The 21,541-nt window shown below is 32.3% G+C and overlaps 2 protein-coding genes across 3 annotated transcripts; both read left to right on the forward strand.

Moving 5' to 3' along the window:
• The first annotated feature begins 3,756 nt into the window (after positions 1–3,756).
• LOC109171905 (type IV inositol polyphosphate 5-phosphatase 9) lies at positions 3,757–8,396 on the forward strand. 2 transcript variants are annotated; one of them, XM_019320994.1, is made up of 8 exons: positions 3,766–3,978; positions 4,383–4,585; positions 4,736–4,843; positions 5,150–5,483; positions 5,609–5,793; positions 7,243–7,351; positions 7,432–7,583; positions 7,976–8,396. In XM_019320994.1, exons 1-8 carry the CDS (start codon positions 3,958–3,960, stop codon positions 8,241–8,243), a joined length of 1,380 nt encoding a protein of 459 aa, XP_019176539.1. In that variant the 5' UTR covers positions 3,766–3,957; the 3' UTR covers positions 8,244–8,396. The 2 variants fall into 2 exon arrangements, with proteins under 2 accessions (XP_019176540.1, XP_019176539.1); XM_019320995.1 differs by lacking the exon at positions 4,736–4,843 and having other exon boundaries at positions 3,757–3,978.
• A 4,621-nt stretch (positions 8,397–13,017) lies between these two features.
• LOC109171908 (cyclin-J18) lies at positions 13,018–20,774 on the forward strand. Its single transcript, XM_019320998.1, has 9 exons — positions 13,018–13,116; positions 13,208–13,284; positions 16,622–16,715; positions 16,827–16,925; positions 17,012–17,029; positions 17,252–17,322; positions 17,494–17,620; positions 17,718–17,778; positions 20,376–20,774. The coding sequence occupies exons 1-9, from the start codon at positions 13,054–13,056 to the stop codon at positions 20,453–20,455; spliced, it is 690 nt and encodes a 229-aa protein (XP_019176543.1). The 5' UTR covers positions 13,018–13,053; the 3' UTR covers positions 20,456–20,774.
• Positions 20,775–21,541: the final 767 nt, after the last annotated feature.

Raw genomic sequence — 21,541 nt, forward strand, 5'->3', positions numbered from 1 at the left:
TTCGGTGGTAAAAGAATAAGGCATAAATAAAGTAGGAATTCAAATTACGTTGTTTGGTAGGGAGAAATATAATAGAATTATTAGAATTGAGAAGGAAAGAAATGGTATAAAGACTAAAATACCCTTGTATAATAATAATAGTAATAATCAAGGGTAGTAGTGTCATTTCATCTATTTTTCCTCAAAACAAGGTTTCTGCCTGTTTCCAGCAAAAATTATACTTATGGTTTTTGCCGGAAACCACGACTGTTTTTTTTTTTTTTTTTGATAAATAATAATATTATTTTTAATATTATTATAAATATTTTTATATTCTAAATAAAATATTTAAAATGTTTAATTATACAATTCTATCCATTTTTTCATAAAATGAACAACACACCAATTCATTAATCATAGGCTCAAACGTTTACAATAAAGATCGATGGAATGGTTAAACATTTCTTACAATCGTACATAGAAACAACTTCCGTAGCAATGCTAAAGAAAATTTGATTCGCAGATTGTTTCACAAATTTGAAGCTGGATTCTTTGAAAGCTAAGAACTTAAAGCTTCTTTAATGATTTGGTCAAACGTACCCAAGATTGACAGTGGTTGAATAGTCTTGCACACCACATGAGTATCTATTTCAATTCCATTCTTCTATCCATTGACAATATCTCCATTGGGCTGAACTGCATATCATAGTTCAGAGGAGTCTCTTTTTCATTGTCATGTTTGTCACCCAAGATGAGATTCACATACGTCATGACCAGTTATATCGTTTCACGCTGTATGTAAAAAGAACTCGCCAAGTAAACGAGAGGAAGTAACTCGTTGAAAACAACGAGAGAAAAAACACAGAAACGACAAACAAACTTAAACCACTAAAACAAAGTAAATGGAAATAATCGTGCGAAGGCGGAGAATGAAAGAAAAAATGATGAAGGCAAAGAAAACAATGAAGGCAGACGCTGTCTGTGGTGGAGATGGCGGCACGCGGCAGGGAAAAGACGATTGGATGCCGCCTCCGATCCGCTTGCTTCACGGAGGTGGCGGCCGTGTAGGAAGTTGAGTAGTCGAAAAGCAGAGACGAGAGAGAATTAGGTTTTTTTTTTTCTTCATTATGATTTGAATAAATTTCTTTCGGAAAAAAAAAAAAAAAAAAAAAAAGAAGAAGAAGACTACAGAACAAGTCTTTAGGAAAGAAATAAGAATCAATCTCAGCCTTATATCTGGAAAAATCAGACGGATCACGTCAATTGATTTAAAAAAAAATGCGGTGAGATTTTCGTAATTATCACAAACTTTACTATACAACTTGAACACTAAAATCTGCAATTCTCATATTTTTCCAGGTTTGCACATTTAGTATTAACATTTTGCAAATTTAGTATTAAAAAGATTGCATTTGCGAAAATGCGAAAGTGCATTGCACTTAGGGTTTCGATTTTAGAGTTTATGACTAAGTTTTTGGTTTTATTTGGTTTAGTGGTTCACTTTTTACTGCTTAAGGTCTAACATTTACAGTTTAGATTTAACATTTAGCTTTTTCATTGATTTTATAAAATTTACCATGTTTGTTAAAGATTGCACATTTAAGTGTTCAAGTTTGCATAGTAAATTGATGATAATTACGAAAATATCACAATATCATATCTTTTTTAAATCTGTTCAAATCCGTCAAATTTTTACAGATGTAAGATTGAGATTGGTTTTTATTTATCTCCTATGGTATTGTTCTCACATGATCCTTAGCATATATATATATATGGAAGGGATCAGGTGCGGACGGTGCTTCCCGTGCGGTTGTTCGGGTGGACTAACATTAAGCATTACACTGGCGCACTTTAAGTATACAACAGACGCACATTAAACTCACGCATCTTAAGCCCAATCCTCACGCACCTTAAGTTTTAACAACAACTCACATTAAGTAAACACTCACGCACATTGAGTACAAAACTCACGCACCTTAAGCACAAGACTCAGGCACTTTAAGCACAAAATTCACGCACATTAAGCACAAAACTCATGCACTTTAAAGTTTCAACAACAACTCACATTAAGTACACACTCACGCACATTAAGCACACAACTCACGCACCTTAAGTACAAAACTCACGCACATTAAGCACTACACACTCACGCACATTAAGCACAAACCTCACGCACCTTAAGCACAAGACTCACGCACATTAAGTACAAAACTCACGCACATTAATCACCTGCACAATCGCATGGGAAGCATTTACCCGCACTGGAACTTAGTTATATATATATATATATATATATATATATATATATATATATATATATATATATATATATGTGTGTGTGTGTGTGTGTGTGTGTGTGTGTGTGTGTGTTTTGGCATTTTTAATGACAATTATGTTGAATATATAACGAAGATGAGGTCCCACCAACTTGCAGCAAAAAGTTTAACAAACCTAAATAAAGAAATAAGAGATACGGAGTAGATTAGTATAAAAGTCTGTCAAACCATTCGGACAAACACAAAAGTTCAACACTGTGGTGACCCATCAAATAAACAAAAGCATTAAAAACACAAAAAGAAATCAATTAGAAATCAAACTATAACGGAAATAAATAAATAATTAATTAATTAAACCATGTAATGGTGAAACTTAAGTTATTTCCTTCCAGTTAAATGAATTAATACAATATATAATTATTATTTGCTGTTCAAATCCGATACAATAAATATTCAATTCAAATTAAATATAAACAAAGTTTTCAATAATTATACAGTTTTGTAATTTACATGTACAGCCTGTTTTTTTTGGGAGGACCATTAATTCAATAACTAGCTAGGGAGAGTACATTGTTATGTGTGAATTACATTTTTTTGGGCCCTTAGGATTGGGGTTCAGCCTTTTGGAAGAAAGTTTTAACTTTTAATGATCGGTGGTTGGAGTTGGTGTTTGAAGCCGGTATCCAACAATAAGGGAATTGTTAATACAATTGTAAAGTAAGAGGAGCTAGTCAAACTTTGATGGTTCGATCACATGATCTTGACATAGAATAATGTGGTGTGTCTGTATAGGTTCACACTCTCATGAGAGCCAATTTCAACCTTACATTTGTAAAAATTGAATGAATTATATCATTTTTTAAAATGTGATGTCATTATTGTAATTATATATTGTCAACTTTTTTTAAAAAAAATACGATGATATTATTGTAATTATTTTCAATTTTACAATGCACTACTTTTTAACAATAGGCAGTGCATTTCTAAATAACTTTTAAAAATATAACGAAAAAACTAAATTTTAAACCTAAATCGTAAATACTAAATCTTAAGCAGTAAAAAGTGAACTACTAAACCAAACGTAAAACAAAAACATCAAATAATAAAACAAAATTAAAGTTAAGTAATGAATAAACTCTAAATTCAAACCCTAAATGCACCTCACTTTTGCATTGTGCAAAGTGCAATTTTTAATATTGAAAAAGTGGGATGTATATCGTTAAAAGTTACATAGTAAAAGCGATCATTACAATATATAATACTACCGCATTTAAAAAACAATCATTAAAATTGTACATTTACTTCGAATGTAAGACTGAGATTGATTCTTAATTTTCTACTGACCAAGAGCTTGTTTTCATATGGTCCTCCCCTCGATATATATATATATATATATATATATATATATAAAATTTGCATGGATGAGCCAAGTAGAGTGTAGAATGTTCCGTAGATGGGTAGGTAATTTCATGGTGGGAAGCATCAACAATACGTCACACCTTCCCTCACTCTGATATTGTCTCCCTCTCCCATTCCAACTTGCGAAATAGCCATCTTTTCCTCCAACAAGGTCTCTATCTCTCTCCCTCCTCCCCATCTTATATTATTATCACTCTTTTATCTTCACACCTTCTTGCCTTTCAACCCCTTCTTTCTTCTTCTTCTTTGGGTGATTCCCTTTTAAGCTCCTTCACTCATCACCATGCCAAGAAACAAGAGAGAGGTAAGCATATACATCAATACACACATACCCTTTCTCTCTCTCTCTCTCTCTCTCTCTCTCTCTATAGCTTTCTCTCATTCCACTTGATTTGCATGCAATCATATATATATATACACATGTCTGAGAATTTCGCATTTCCCAACCAGCTAAGGTGATCAAAACTCTAAGGTTTTTGATCAAACATAGCCCTTTTGGTTAATTGCAGCATGATTATCACATTAAAATTTTCACTTAGTACTTTTTTTTTTTGTGCTTGTACATACTATACTTGGATGATGAACATTTAATTTGCATGGTTGATTATATTATCTATCAAAGTTCTCCTTAATTAAAATCTAATTAATAATGATATATATTTTGCTTAAGTATATAGTTGTATGTTTTAATTTGCATGGGTGAGGAAGGTTATGTGGCCAAGATTGGTGGCAAGCAAGATCCTCAAGAAAAGATTGGGAAGCAATAATTTCGTCGCTGATATTCCAAGTATTAGTGACGATTCGGATGAATTTTTGGTAGAGGCGATTCCTCCTAGGTTTGATGATGATCATCAAAAATCTCTTAGCTCAAATCACATTCTCGCCCATCACCAAGAAACCCAAAGCTACAAGTAAGCAATAATAATAATTGAATCCCACCTTTAATTTTCTTTTCTTTAATTTTTGGGGTCATTAGTAGTAGTTGGTTTTCCACCAATAATCTTTTAGCAAAATATACCCTTGCAATTTTGACATTATTTTTTATTATTTATGTTCCAAAGGGTTTTTGTAAGTACATGGAATGTTGGAGGCGTTGCACCAACCGATGATTTAAACGTGGATGATTTGCTAGGCCCAAACCACAGTTGGTGTGACATATATGTTTTTGGGTAATTTCCATTTCTTATAATAATAATAGTAATAATAAAGTGGTAATCCCGGCCAAATTGGTCAGATTGTTGACTTGGTAACTACAAGAAGTCAAAGAGCGACCTATTGACTTTCTTGGTTTGCCCTCATCAACTATAGTCACAAGGTGGGGTTTATCCCGTGCACGTATACCCTCAAATAGTGACTGTGAGGGAAGCTAAGACGGGTTACAAGTTGAAGTTTACCACACATATATAGTTACCTAAAAGAAAAGAAAGTTAAGTATTCTCGGAAACAAGGATTAAATTATGCATAATATAATATAGGTTTCAAGAAGTTGTTCCTTTGAGGACGAAGAAAGTTCTGGGTTCAGAAAGTGGAAAGATTTCATCAAAGTGGAACTCCATAATCAGAAGAGCTTTGAACAAGAAAGCAGCCATAGATGAAGGAAACAGTGATGAGCAGACTAAAGGGAACAATAATAATAATAATAATAATAATAATAATAATAATAATAATGAAGAATTCAGATGTATTATCAGCAAGCAAATGGTTGGGATTCTGATCTCTGTGTGGATCCGAAATGAACATCGGTTGTTTGTGCGTAACCCTAGCGTTTCGTGCGTGGGTTGTGGCATCATGGGTTGCTTGGGCAACAAGGTACTCAGATCAAAACCTCCTCCGCTTCCTTCTTTCATGGTATTCTTAATCGTCACGATCATCCTCAGATATCCGATCCTCAGATTAGATCTTTCAGAATTATAAATATATGTTGTTTGTTGCAGGGTGCTGTTTCGGTTAGATTTAGGTTGCATGAAACAAGCTTTTGCTTTGTGTGCAGCCATCTGGCTTCAGGTGGCAGGGAAGGAGATGAGAAATTCAGAAACTCTAACGCCGCAGAAATACTGTCAAGAACAACATTTCCCAAAGGCCCTTCACATGAACTGCCAAGAAAAATCCAAGATCACGAGTAAGTACAAATTTATTTATTTGTTTTTTTTTTTCCCTAATTATTGGAATAAATTATCAAAATGGTCTCTGGGCTGTAATAATTTTGATCAGATCACTATGCCACTTTAAATTGATTTTCGACTTCTGACTTTGTCTGAGGAAGTTGGAGGCAAAAATGAAGAAATCATAATAGTCGAGGGAGTGTTTCAGTAATTATTTAATTGATCACCACTTTGGTATGAACTTCTGATTTTGTCTAATAACACAAGTGATGGAACAAATTTGGAAGTCAAAGTAAAAAATGATAAAATCACTGTCCCAGTAATTTACTATAATTATTTGACTAGGAGGGTAGTTTAATTGATCACCAAAGTAAGTATAAAGTGGAAGGGATTATTTAAGTGATTAGTTTAATTGTAATCTAAAACCGTCCAATCCATTGGTTGAAGATAAATCTCATTTGTTTAATCACCTCTAATTACATGATTATCAACCCTAATGGGGACAAGACAATAATCATTTAATTACTATCACGACCGCCAATATAATTATCATTATTAGGTGCTAATCACAGATTCACAGTAAAACTACGTTGTCTTTATCAATACATGCCGCCAATCAAATTGGGATTAACATTGTATGATTATGGTAATCCCATTTTTAGGAGTATTTTAATGGTGGAATTTGTTGGTTAATTACTTTTGGTAGTTATGTTGGACCACATGAGTTTTGGTCTTATGCTCTTGATTGGTAGTAGACTAGTAGTTAAAAAATTAAATAAAATAAACATCCAATTGGTAAACTGTCTTGTAGTATACAAACGTTTTCCTGGTTGATCATGTTGACTTTCCAGATTGGACAGATTATTGTAATTTATTAATTAATTAGGAAAATAATAGATTATGAAGCAATTTGCATGTTTTATACTGTTAAAACAACATGTTTGTGATGTCAACTCCACCTAATTTTGTTTATATATATAGAGGAGAGACTCTCACGTAAAAAGTGAAGACTAATATGATTCATTCATCTCGATAGATCAAATGGTTGGATATTGCTGAAAAATAAGGGAAACAGTGATAGTCATTTTTATAAATATTGTAAAATTTTACATATTTAACATTTATAAAATTAACCTGTCTTTTTTTTTTCTCCTTATTTTCCAGTAACCCTCGAACTGCAAACTTGTGAATGTTTGCACCGCACTTACTACATGATTGCACTACAAGATCCTCCCGGCATGTCTGGGAGTCGCAGCAGTGCAATTATGTAGTAGTTGCGGTGAAATCATTCGCAGTTCGCAGTTTAAGGTTGGTTCTCACCTAATTAGAAATATATATATATATATATATATATATATATATATATATATATATATATATATATATATATATATATATATATATATATATAATTTATATTTATTTATATATAAAATTTATATTATTTATTTATTTTGGTGGTGCAGCCGAGTGATTTTTCTTGGAGATTTGAACTACAGAATCTCCCTTCAAGAAACTGCGACAAGATTATTGATAGATAAAGGAGATTTTAATACACTATTCGAATATGACCAGGTATATATGCATTTCTTTATTGGAAAATTTTAATTTTGATACATATAAATTAATGTTAAATTTTCACATTTAATTTGCAGTTAAGGTCAGAAATGCTGGACGGTCAAGTATTCAAAGGGTGGCATGAAGGGATGATAAAATTTGCTCCCACTTACAAGTATTATCCTAATTCCGATGGATATTATGGCGCTGTAAATGGTAAAAAAGGTGAAAAGAAGCGCGCCCCCGCATGGTAATTAACTTTACTGACTCTGTTACAATGTACTATCTGTTCATAACTATTTTTTTTTAACATATTGAAAAACAAAGAGTGACTCTGTTACAATGTAGTATCTGTTCATAATTACTTTTTTAACATATATACTAAAAAACAAAGAGTCAATGATCGCTTTTCACGGGGACTCAAACCTATGACTTTCCATGTGAAAGAGTCACTTCGTGCCACTAGATTACAATGTGTCAAGTGGGTCAGCGGTCCACCTAAAATCGCTTCATGGTGGTCGGAATGAATTAATATTGAGAATTCTTAACCAGCGAAAAAGCAAACCTACCTAATAATGGGACAACTTATGGCTATATTTTTAACACGATCATATCTTTCTGAATTACGTACATATTTTTCAGGTGTGATAGGATAATTTGGTTTGGAGAAGGGCTAAAGCAACACAAATATGGGAGAGGTGAATCGAAAATGTCAGATCACAGGCCAGTTAGGGCAATTTTCAGTGCAGAAGTGAAAGTGTCAAGACTCAAAAAATTGAGAAATTTTTTCCTGTCTGAAAGGTTTGAGCATATCACCCATCGGTTAGAGGTGCATTCATCAGAACCTGCAGATGACTATCATGACCACTTCCAATATTCTAATGCAAGATTGAGCTTGCACATTAGTTGATCCATCCATATATATATACACACATAATATATATACCCACGGAATATATTCACACAAAATTATATGTTTCATATATAATAGTATACTGCTACGTGTTTTCGAAATGAAAAATGAATGGATAATGTAATAATAAATCTAGCTATCCTTCTGTTTTCTTTGCATGATCAATTATCTTAGTTCATAGTTTTTATTTATGAAAACGCGTAATGATGATATAAATCTATTCCCCTTTATCTAATATGATGATCAACTAGTTACCACACGCGCATTGCGTGAATAGTTCAATGTTCAATGTATATTTTTAAATTAATTCTTTAGAATTTATCAAAGTATTTTTCGGTATCCTAAAGTATATCAGTCTCTTTTAGTATAGATTCCCAAAACAAGAAGGCACATGCGACTTAGCTGTAAATTTTGTCAAAGATCAAATTGGTTGGTTGGTGTCTTGGGGAGCACAAATTATTCTAAATAAAGTCCCAATTCAATTTGATCTTTGACTCTATATATATATATATACATATATATATATATATATACACATATATATCGGAGTAAACCAACCCAGAAAAGCGGAGTAAGGAAGTATAGAATGGATTCGGGATTCCGAAGTTGAGCCCCGTGCTCGGTCCAAGGCACCTCGACCATAATAAGCTCGGCCATGGTGAGTTCGGTCATGGTGAGCTCGTCCATGTGAGCTCAGCCATGGTGAGCTCGCCCACATGGCGGGCTTGACCATGGTAGCTCGGCCATATGAGCTCAACCATGGTGAGCTCGGTCATTTGAGCTCGGCCTGATGAGTTTGGCCATGTTGAGCTCTGCACGCCTAACCTGCGGACCCGGTCCGCACGGGAGATGCAACCACCCCCGGTCTAGGTGGGCCGATTGGGGGTTTATTTTGTATAAAAACCTCATACTTTGTCCCATTAGGACATATTCTCTATCCCTTACATTATTCTATCCTATTTGTCTTAAAACTACCGTTGTAGTGAAATGAGCCGATTCTAGGGTAGGGGGTCTTGTCGGTATGGAACCTACCTTTCCGGAGTGAAGGATAGCGTTACATTCACCTTGTAATAGCTCGATAATTATTATCTAATGCAGTATTCGGTCCCTACGACCCTACGATACACATTTGTTCTATTTTGCCTACGCCTTTACACATTCCTTATTTATCGGGTTTATTGATTCGGGCTACCCCGGATTAATTAAATCTATCAATATATATATATATATATATATATATATATATATATATATATATATATATATATATATATATCACAAAATATAAATGTTGAATATTTTTTTTGGTGGAAACCACACACTGTGATCCGAGTCTTTCTTTGTCCGTTTAACGGTCCAGGTCCACCCGGTTCGCTCCGAGAGGCACAGAAGTTGGCCCAAAGGGAATCGTCACTTGTAGAAATCAAACCCGGGTTATCCCGGAATTCTCCCCCACAAAGAGAGTTCATTTGCCACTTGAGCTACCCTGTTGGGTTCATAAATGTTGAATATTAATTTATAAAAAAAATCAAAGATTTATATATAATTATTATTATTCATAATAGGATATTCATAATAGGATATAATTTGTGTCAAAATTTAAAGATTATGACGATTGACGAGTGATAAAGATTTAAAATTGTTTACCAATAAGCCTTACAATTAATTATACAACACATTTTTCAATCCCACATTAGATTTTATTGCCTAAATGATAATTATAATCTTTATTTATTAAATATAGCTACAACTACAACTATTTTTTTTTAAAAGATATATATAGTACTGTCGCCAAACCTAATAAAATACATCATATTTTCCAAATTAAATAAATTTGAAAATAAAAAACCTAATAACATAACATCACCTAATTTAGTTATGTAATATATAAAATAAGCCAAAACTTTAAATAATATATAATAAATCCCAGACTCATACAACAAGGTATGTACTTACAAAGGGAAATAGGCACCAAGGTGGACTTATTATTTTTTAATTTACAAAAAACTTCAGTCACTATTTAAATGTGTTTTCTGATAAAGTATATCTTGTGATCGATCTTAGCCAACAAATGATTACAATGAAATAAATCAATCTAGGGTGCACATAGTTAATAATCAGTTCAAACCATTAAGATCAATAGACAACTTTCACATAAAGTCGAACTTGAAACATTATAGTTACCAAGCTAATTTGGCAAGGGTCGAGTCCAAGTTGCACATATTATTCTTGTTTGGAGGCTTGTTGAAAGTGTAGCTGACATCTCTACAGTGTTTTATGTCATGTATTGATCCAAACAAACAAGCCACTGTACATGTTGTTTTCAGCCACCATTTCATATTATGTTGTCAATCCATTGTTTATTGCATGATTTGCAAGCTTTGGCCCAATCTCCAACCACTATATATAATCCAAACTCTCTACTTATGACATTACCAAATATATAATATAATTAATAATGACAATAAACTATCATGCTTAAACAAATTGTCCATTTGTTCAATTTGCCATACCTGAATGGCTGAATGTGACATCATGCTTATAATACTATATAGTTTTGAAACTTGGAATTTTAGAAATCCTCAGGATATTTTTAGCCTACACATATATATAATTAACATGTCACAGTTGTGAGAAATCGTTTCACGGATTTTTATCGGTGAGATAAGTCGGATTGGATCAAAATGCAAATGTAATACTTATACTAGCAAGTGTAATACTTAATCAGGAATAAAATGTTTGTTATTTATAAGGGAAACATAATATTTTGAGGACAAATATAATACTTTTATATTTTGATGTAAAAGTATTACTTTTTTCATCTAAAGTACTATATTTTTCCGTATAAATACTAAACATTTTATTCATGATTTAGTATTACATTTGCTAGTATAAATATTATTACATTTCATTTTGACTTGACCCGTCTCACGGATAATGATCCATGATACGATTTCACACAAATTTTTACCATAATTAACAGTATGCAATCTATGCATTAATTATTTATGTCATGCATGTCATGTATGTGTGTAATTTATTAATGAGGTTAATATTTCTTAATTTGCATTTGTGTTAATTATCTTACTTGCACTTTCCTTTTAAAAAATCATACAAATTTACACTACTCCAAATGAGTTGAAAATATTGATTTGTAACAGTGAAAGCAATAAAACAACTTCAACAATAATCATTGTATACAAGAAAGTTTTTCAAAATTTGTAAAAATTTGGTCGTATTATATTATCATATTTTAATATTATAATTATTATTTAATTTCTTATATATATATTTTTTTACTTTCTAACACAAATCTTAACTATAATAAAGCTATATGGTTTAATTTGGGAAGTAATTAATATTACAATTATTATTTTGGTGAGTAATTATTGTTACAATTATTATCTCTATCCTTATTATTATTATAAAATAGCCACAACATCCTTTACTATAAAAAAAAAAAAAAAAAAAAAAAACAAAAGCACAACATTTGAAAAAAAAATTAGCTATTTTTTCTCCCCCATAACAAAGGATTACATTTATTTTAAATTTACTCATACAAAATTTGAAATTTGCTTTCTAAATGTAATTATCTTAGTTATTAATATTCGTATTGTGAAAATTGTAATATAGATGAAATATAATTAAGAATAAATCAATGTAATAATGTAAATTCTCTCTAGAAGTTTATTTGAATATGTACATAATTAGAGATTATATTAACCATACAAAATTTTAATTTTAATTTTAATTGTAATTTTGTATTCTATAAAAATAATAAATACTTGACCGATGGAAGCTCAAAAATATTATTATATTAAATAATTTAAAATAGTTTTATTTTTTCTATTTTTTATTTATATTTATAATAACATCATTTTTTTCCGTGCATTGCGCGAGTGAATTACTAGTTTATAATAGTAGTAATGAAATTTCCCATATTTTAATTTCAAGTATTTTTAATTCCAAACTATTGTCTAATGTTTTTTTTTTTTTTTTGAAATATATTTATTTTACAATTAAAATTACATAAATCATATATGGGAACAAAACCGTTCTAAATTAGGTGATTTAATTCCATATTTTTTCACAGCTTAATGCCTTTTAAAAAAATTATTTTCCCCTTTTTTTCTCATATTTATTTTAGTAATAATGTAATTGCCTAAATCATATTACAATATCAATTTTTTTAAGATAATTGCAGAAAACCGAGTCATATACTATTCAATTAATTGGTGATACTTTTACGCTAATCTTATAATTAAATAAATGTACACTTTCAAATATTATATTTGTTTATAATTTCATATTTAATTTTATTATATAAATATATAATAAAAAAATTTATCCGTGTATCGAACAATAATTTACTAGTTAATATTATAAAATTGGGAATACAATTACCAATACATTTCATAATTATTATCATAGTTTCATATGAACGTGAGTTGTTGAAATGGAATAACTGAGTTTTATCAATAGAGACAATTTGAAATTGAAAACGAATAAGGTTAAAAAGGTGGGGCGTTGAATGTCTAACACGTACAAGTTATATTCTTCATGAGAATTATCTATTAATTTTATCGATAACGGTTACGAGATTTCTCATAAATAAAAACAAAAATTGTATAGTTTATTGGTCGTAAATGGAATTTTAATTTAAAATAAAGGACTATAAGAGGTTGAAAGTGGTATTATCACAAACTCCAGGGGCTCCATACAAAAATTATACCGGCAAATCTCATTTCAATTTTCAAAACTCCCTCCAGAGTGTAAGTGCAGAGTCTACGTAGGGAGAAGGCGAGAGATGAAGAACGATGCATTGCTCCGTCGCCGTCGTGTGCTGGGATTTCTTATCCAGTCCGCTCACGTAAACCTTTCAAAACTTCATCTCTGCAACTTTTTTTCATCCTTAATTTTGATTTTAATTTTGTTTGCTTTCAATTAATGTATTGGAAAAGGATCTGCATGTCTCTCCGATTGTCAAATACTCCGCGCTTTCGCTTTTCGCCGACCGGTTTTACCCCTCTCTCTCCAGGTAGAAACATTTTTTCTTTTCTTTATGAATGTTCTGTTACTCATTTCTTATATCTTTAGCATATTGTTTATTACGAAAAGCTGGAAAAGTGTTCTTCATATAGAAATTTTGTGTATGTTCAATAACTCAGTTGATTATTAAAGCATTTGTAATTCTACTTGGTTTTTGCTGTGAATATACTGTTAATTATCATTAGTATTTAAAAAATTGGTTAATATAAAGTTGAAGTATAGTTGGAAATAGTGAATTGTACTGGAGTGCTAACGAGCAAGACAAATCACGAACCTAGTCTCACCAATGCCTCACCAAGCATTTGGTGAATGTTCATCGCAATTGTAATTCACATTCATCATTGAAGTGAAATGTTCGTTAAGCTTGTGAATTATGTTCATTGAGTGTTATATGGTTATTTGAGCCTGAGCTCATAGTATGCTGATTGATTGAGCAAGTCAGGGATCATTGTGACTGAGGGACTTATGATGGGAGCATCATAAGTATGCTTCTAGACAAGAACTATCCATTTGGAGCGGGTAAAGAAAGGATGATCTTGAGGAAGAAACCGATAATATATAGGAAATATTATACACTTCCAAGTTTTACTTTTAGTTTGCATGTGTCAAAGTGGCTTGAAGTGGGGAAAAGAAAATAAAACAAATGTGTTATATTATGGAATTTGTGTTATTATAGACCAGGAAGTTTTCCTTATAATATCATTGGTGCTAATTAAGAAGATTCTTTATTATGCTTTTTATTGTTTTTCCATAATGATGCCTGTATAATTTATTAATAGGCCAATTCCATGCAAGTGATGCAACAATATTTTCTTGAATTTATTGAAAAGACCTTGGGTTTCTTAGACTAACATTACCTTAATGGGTTCATAATACTCTAAATGAGTTTCCCAAAGTTTTATTCTTATCTGGAAGCCATGCCGTCAATTAGTATACAGTGAGTCTTTGATGCTAGTAGGAATCCTAGACTTGTCCCATGAAATGCAGGAACAGCAATGTTTCAAAGCTTTAACAATTGAGGAGAATGGGGATGGAGACTAAACATGAGACCTTTATACGGAGTTTTATGCCATTGAACTACAAGGCCTTCAGTAGGATAATTGGCTTGATTTAAGCCACTATGGGTTAGAAATAGGCTAAAGAAAATTGTTTAGGGGGTAATTAGTTTGATTCAAGCCACCATGTGTCACAATTAGGCTAAAGGGAGTTATTTAGGATTAATTGATTAACATGCTTTAATGACTGAAGTAGGTAATGGTGCTCTCATGACTTTTCTTAATGAACTTCTCTTTTTATTTTTATTTTTTCTTCTTTTATTCTACTTCTCCAATGGACTTGGTGGTGCTTCTGATTGACTTCCTCACAGAGATTGGGTAGTATGTGTTTGAGAGTGAGCATTTTTTATATAAATAAGGATTATTAGTGGTTGGTGGGATGATAAGCTTAATTTCCACCTATTTTCTAGGTACCTTATTCAATAAGCTTTTTGTTTCCTGAAGTGGATTGCTAGTTACTTAGACACAATAGATATAGTAAGATTAACAAAACCATAATTATAAACTGATTTATATTAGATGCAAAGAAATGAACTGTGATCCAGTCATCCAGACTTGTGCATATCTGTAATTCATGTAATACAAAATCGAATTCATAAAATTGGTAGGTACAACAGAACCTCCAAATAAGTGGTTTTTTTTTTTTTTTTTTGCTTTTGCTTTTGTTTTTGTTTTTGTTTTGTTTTTTTTTTTTTTTTTTTTTTTTTTTTTTTGGGGGGGGGGGTGGGGGGGGTGGGGTGAAGAACAAGTAAAACATACTTAAAGGACAATAAATAAGAAACAATAATGGTAAAAACATTTTTCTTGAAGGTGGAAACAAAATCCTGTCATCAATAATTCTTAACCCTTTTTCCAGTAATGAAAATTCAAAATAGTTTTAAAGAGGAAAATACAGACAAGAACAGAAAAAACAATTGTTAAACTGTTTTTGCCTTATTGGAGAGCATAAAGATAATAACAATTGTCCAAGGCAGTAACATCACAAACGAATGTGCTTTATGTATGAAGAGGGCCAGATATGGGAAGAGAGAAGGATTGAAGTTTAAAAAAACAGATTAGGTGCAACAACAGGAAAGCATTGCAAGGCTGTATATTTGTTGAACAACCCTTAGTGTTGAAGGTAGATATGAAGGCTAAAACAATTGTAGAGACAAAGGCTGTAATTTTTTTGACTATGGTTCTTGGAGATATTCTAAGTAGATAGGGTGAAGAAATGTTGGAATAAAGTTAAACCAAGATTATAGGGAAACATAGAAGATCAACTTGTATACATGAGATCAAAAGTAAATGGTGAGAATTTGGGCTGCTATGGCATAAAAGTAAATAAAGATGAAAAAACTAAATATACTATAACTTGGTGGTAGGTGTTGAAAAATAAAGAGTTAGGTATATCTATAGGGTTGTGTCTGTTTATGAATAGGTTTCGATTATGGGTAGTTACTTACAGTTATGTGTTTGTATCTATATATATGTACTGTGTTTCTGTATTAGAAACAGAGAATATTGAATATATTATAATATCTTAGTTTTATATACATTCTCTCATTCCTGATTATTCAGTATTGCTTCTGCCTAACTGGCGGGTGGTGTTATTCTCCACCCGCCAGGCCATTCCATCTTCCAAATTCAACGGTAGGAAGTTGGATCTTATGGAGAGGTCCTGTGGACAGAAATAAGATTCATAGCTTGACCAGCAAAACAAAAGAAGGGTGAATGAAGACTTTGGTCAAAAGTTCAACTTGCGCAAAACAAAAGAAGGGTGAATGAAGACTTTGGTCAAAAGTTCAACTTGCTCTTGATATCAGGATAGGATATATAATTGTATGAGTTTCACCATATCAATTCATAGAGACCCAAGGCCGTTATGTTCAGAAGTTGCTGAATTTACTATGAGTTCGGATGATAGTTAAGAAATCAGGAAGGTGTACTAGTACCCCAGTTGAATTTCCTTGTCTGGGTTACAGAGGTTTATTGGAGAGACTAGATTGTTTGCCATTAGTGTTAGGCTGTTAGTACTGTTGACCATACTTAAAGCAAAAGAAAGTTGAAACTGTGGGTAGTGGGCTGCATATGACTAATCGAGTTTTTCATTGGCGAATTATCATCTCGTGTATATGTGATGCTTTATCAAGTGGTAACCCAATAGTAGGAGAAAAAAGAAATGGAGTAGCTGCTAGTAGGTTCGAATGTGTGATTAAATTATTATGAATGTTGATTGTTTAATTTTCAGTATAACGGTATAATAAGAGATTTTAACTTCCTGACATTCAGAAAGGGCATGGACAAAGAAAACTGGCTTTTAGATCCCATGAGAGAAAGCAACTTGCAGTTATTTGCTCTTGCTTCTGTATGGATCTCTTGCAAAGTAAGCTACATATCAAATATTTGTTTTTTCTTCATTTTCTGCATGTTTTCCTATTCTCTTTAATTTCTATTTCTTTTTAAAGTAACCATGGAGTTTCATCTCCCTTTTCAGATACACATGTCTCCTCCCCTATCTGTCAAGTGTTTAAAGTCATTAGGAGACAAGAGTATTACAGAGCAGCATTTTACAACAAGGGACTTTTTGGAAGCTGTAAGCTATCTATTTTCTATAATGTTTGAAGGGTGTGTGCCACTGCTTTTCTAATTGTCCTGATGGTTGAATAAGATACTCTGCAGGAATTATTGCTAATGCAGGTAACTATCATGTTATTTAGTACTATTATGATTCTTTATTAGTTTTGTGTTTCATTCTCTTTCTCTCTCAGTCTCTCTTGACATTTTTCTTCATGTTGTGGGAGACGAAAGTGGTGGGGGGTTTGGGGAGTAGGCCAAGTTGTGATTGGTTCTCTCTTCTGCATGACACATTGACACATCTTCTATATACTTAGTCTATATATATGTTTCTTTTTTCACAAGGTACTGAAATTTGAGATTGGCGTGTCAAACATTGCTTATAGATTCCTGGAGGATCTTGTTATTCAATTGAAGTGAGTGTTTTGCCAAAATTGGAGTTGACAATTATTTCTGACTTCTTGAGTTTTATTTTTGTTTATAAAAAAAAAAATTGTGATTATTTTGCTATCTTTTAGTTATCAACTGTATAACTGTATTCCCTTTTCTTTGTGATTACTCCTCTCCCTTTCTTTCTGCTATTTTAGGGATGTTGCACGGGTTGGTGAACATATGAATTTTGAAGCTTGCATGGATATCATGGACCTACTTTATGAAAAGGAGGAGTTTTTGGATCTTTTCAATACTTCTAATTGTTTAGCTGCATCTATATTGGCATGGTTCTTCTATTTTACTTGATTCAGAACATACTGATCCAGCATTTTTTTTTTTTTGTGAATATTCCATCTTGAGTCTACCATTGCTTGTGCAGGTTGCCACGTATGTTATTACAGTTCCAGTACAAAGGTGGGAATTCCCTGTTCTCCCTTGGGGTAAGATTGTGCTACATATTTATTGATCCCTTTTTTTTTTGCCTGGTTTATTTTAAATACATGATGTCATTAATTAAATTGAAAAGGTATGTTTTCCACAAATTCTATTTCTCATTCTGTTGTTAAGTTAGGGTGTAGTTTAGATGGTTCTTTTGATATTTGCAGTTACTTTCTCTGTTTTATTATTATTATTATTATTATTATTTATTTGCATTTTCTTTCACGCTCTCTTCCAATAAAAGAATTAAGTGCATGTCTCAGGTGCCTGTTTCCTACCTCTGGTTCAATGTAGGATCAGCTGTATTTGATGCACCCATACACTGTTTTCTTATTGTAGCAATAACATACTTGATTCTGAACATGCTACATATGCAATTGCTTGGTTATGGGCTTTATTTGAAAAAAGAAAGTTGTTTATTTTATCACACTTCTAGATTCTTTCCCTGCCTTCTTAATTTGTGCCTTTGGGCCTATAGGTTTCCTGAACTTTGCCCTTGTCTTAGTTCAGCCCAGAAACCAAATGATCAAACTTTTTCTTTTAGCTTAAATTTTTCCATTGTCCTCTATATATGAATTCTCTATCAAATTAATGCAAATTTGTGATCTTAATTTACACATTGTCCATTCAGTTTTTTTGGTCATATAGGGTTGGGTTTTGTGATTACAAAGGTGTACCTAGACCCTAGTTCAACATTCACGACCCCCTCTCCTCTGCCTAACTCATATTTTAAAGATTCATTCTCTTTATCCTTACCCTTTCACTGTATTATTATATAGATCCAATCTAAATGTATTCACTTTTCAGACCAAATCATTAAGCCATATTTGGCTTTAGAGAAATCTGTATATTCATCATCTTGAAAAACGAGTATGCATTTATACTAAATTATTATTACCTAAGATAAAGGTCTCCTGGATTTTACATCTCCTACAGTCCCAGTCTTGTTTTGTTTTAATTGGCTGAAAATATTGTTTAGGCTCAAAGCCTCTAGGTAATTAGTGCTATAGAGGGAGGGGTTCCATTGATTTGCAATCAACCAGCAGTACAGTCCTTAGATATCTGCTTTCATTGATTGTCTGCAAAGCATAAAATAGTGTCTGGCTTTCTCAAACTGATGCACATGAACCTTGTGGCATTTAATAACCTGAAAATTTCAGAATTGCTTGACCAATCCTTGTTTAGACAAGACATGCACACCTTTATCTTGCTTTCTGAGGTGTACTAATCATGTTCTGTTCCAGCTTTAAAAATGAAGCCAGTGCTGAACCTTCAGAATTTATTATTTCCATTCAAAAGTCCAGTGTATTTATTGCCAAAGGAACAATAGGACAGATCTTCTCACTCTCTCTTCAATCTGACTCGGTCAAACATAGCTTTCAACTTAGTGTAGAGACTGAGGTAGGTGGCCTTGGGTCAAATATATCCGCACCGTCCACATTCATATTTTCTCTAGTGTGTTTCTTCTTTCTTATACTGCTGGTTGCCATGAAACTATGAAAGTATAATGCCTTGCTGGTTTGCTGTATTTGTCCTCATCAGAAAGGGACTTAATGAACTATTATTATTATTAAAACTAGTGACTTATATGATTCTCAATAATTATATGAGAGTAGTATATCAGATATGGTAGGTTTAGAGTGCCCACTTCGACCCACCATTTGCAACGTTTAGTATTCCCCTTTGTCTGTGGCAATTGATATTACTGGGGCCTTAATCTCCAACTACTATTCAATATAGTATTAATTTTTTGTCACTATCCTCGTGTTGTTTTTCCCTCTCTGTAAGTCTGAAACACTGTCCAGAATTACTCCGAATTGTACGTTCATTCCTGTTCTGGTAATCAACGATAGTGCCTTTTAGTTTGGGTGAAAAGTGGTAGGTGAGCTGGTGGACAATGTCCAAAGGTTTTGTCATTTCAGGACATCAAAGACTTGTTCTGCTTTCCATAATACAGACAAAAACTATATGCTTGTCTGTTTATTTCTACTGTATTATGAATTATATTTTGTTCATGCTTATTTATTTATATATTTAGATTAAAAACACTAATTTTAATTCAAATAATATGTTAATTGATTGTAATATATTATGTTGATCACTTGATCAATATTGATAGTATCAAGTATAATTATATGTATTACTTTTGTTATAACGGTTACTATCGACATTAGTGTCAATAATATCAGTTATAATTATCGTTGTACGGGTGACGAGAAAAATTTGCAAGCCCCGGCTTAGCTACTACCCGAGGGTATGCACTGAATAAACTCCACCTTGTGATCTTGGTGGCAAAGAACTACATGGAAGTAAACCAATCTAGGTTGACCAGCTCAAATCAAGAAGACCGATAGGCTGCTCCAATTGGAAGTTGAACTTGTAATTTTGTGGTTACAAAATCAACAACTTGGTTAAGTTGGTTGAGGTTGTAGGGTTGTATCCATATTGGTACATTAGGAAAACAAAAACAATATGGACTTTGTTGTATGCAAGGGGGATCAATGAGCCTGTCCTATGATGTATTTTCTCTCTCTATATATATATATATTTGGTGTATTAGTCCTGGTTGATACATGATTACTTGTTTTTAATTATGCAGTTGTGTTGGTTACCTCATGCAAGGAACAGGATATTGTGGGAAGGGTCAGAATCATTCTGAAGCATGTGTTTGAGCGTTGAACCTCACCAACTACTTTCATTTGAGGGGGGGTTTAGAGTTTAGAGGTATGTCTGTGGGAAGTGGATGTAGAAGGATGCCCTGTTGTTAGGAGTTAGGACGACAACATTAGCCATTGGGATGGAAGAGGCAGCAGAAATGGTTCCACGACTGACGGCTGGGATTGTGGATGGCTTAATTGCACATTGCACTTTGGCTTAGAAAATTCTTTGTTCACGGACTCTCAGAATTTGAGAGCTTGGCATTTATGACATGTTGCTATTGCAAATTGGGACAGATTTATGTTATTTTAGGTCCACCAGGACCACATCAGCAGGTATATACGGAGTATACGTGTATAGATATATATTAATGATCAATGAGAGCACATCATCTCGTGAGAACCTGCGAATCAATATGAATGTACATAATCGTCTACATAAATTCACACAAATTATTTCAGGATAGATTTGTGTACATTGTGCACTGAAATATGAGATTGTATGCATTTATATACAAGTTCGCAAGTTCTCACGGGAGGAGGGATTCTTATTAACACGCACACGCACCTGCGCACACACACGTTTAGTTGGTAGCCATCAAACCGACTGCATTCTACTCTCTTGTCCGTGACAATATATGCTGTATGTGAATTGTATTTTAATATTATCCTACATTTGTGTTGTTTACGATTAACTTTTATCAGTAAAGTACAATTTTTTTTTCCATCAAAATGATCGGGAAATTACAATATTCAGATGATATTTATGAATTATTGAAAGAATTTAAAGTTAAAATACACATCAATATGTGTGACTCGTTCAACAATACTATACTTTAAAACATGAAAGTGCTATCTAATCACTAAAAAGCCGATACAATTACTATTTTTTAAAAAATATTACTTTGGTGTTTCTTATAATATTAAAATTCAATTTGTTTTTTTTTTGAATTAAATAGTAATTTTAATTTAATTTTTAATTATATAAATTTTATACATTAACACTAAACTAAATATTACAAATTTTAAATTGTAAATAAATTTGTTAGAATCTCAATAGTTGAGTCAAACACGTGAAATGAGATAGTGTGGGTAATTATTACCTTTG

The sequence above is a fragment of the Ipomoea nil genome, unplaced genomic scaffold, assembly GCF_001879475.1.
Source record: "Ipomoea nil cultivar Tokyo-kokei standard unplaced genomic scaffold, Asagao_1.1 scaffold0382, whole genome shotgun sequence".
NCBI classification, from domain to species: domain Eukaryota; kingdom Viridiplantae; phylum Streptophyta; class Magnoliopsida; order Solanales; family Convolvulaceae; genus Ipomoea; species Ipomoea nil.

Excerpts from the sequence above, each read along its gene's own strand:
- LOC109171908 (XM_019320998.1), top strand. The coding sequence starts at position 13,054 with ATGAAGAACGATGCATTGCTCCGTCGCCGTCGTGTGCTGGGATTTCTT. Across the intron at positions 13,117-13,207 it reads TTCTTATCCAGTCCGCTCAC|GATCTGCATGTCTCTCCGAT; the intron begins GTAAACCTTTCA and ends GTATTGGAAAAG. Across the intron at positions 17,779-20,375 it reads ATTCCCTGTTCTCCCTTGGG|TTGTGTTGGTTACCTCATGC; the intron begins GTAAGATTGTGC and ends TTAATTATGCAG.
- LOC109171905 (XM_019320994.1), top strand. The coding sequence starts at position 3,958 with ATGCCAAGAAACAAGAGAGAG. Across the intron at positions 3,979-4,382 it reads TGCCAAGAAACAAGAGAGAG|GTTATGTGGCCAAGATTGGT; the intron begins GTAAGCATATAC and ends TGGGTGAGGAAG. Across the intron at positions 7,584-7,975 it reads AAGAAGCGCGCCCCCGCATG|GTGTGATAGGATAATTTGGT; the intron begins GTAATTAACTTT and ends CATATTTTTCAG.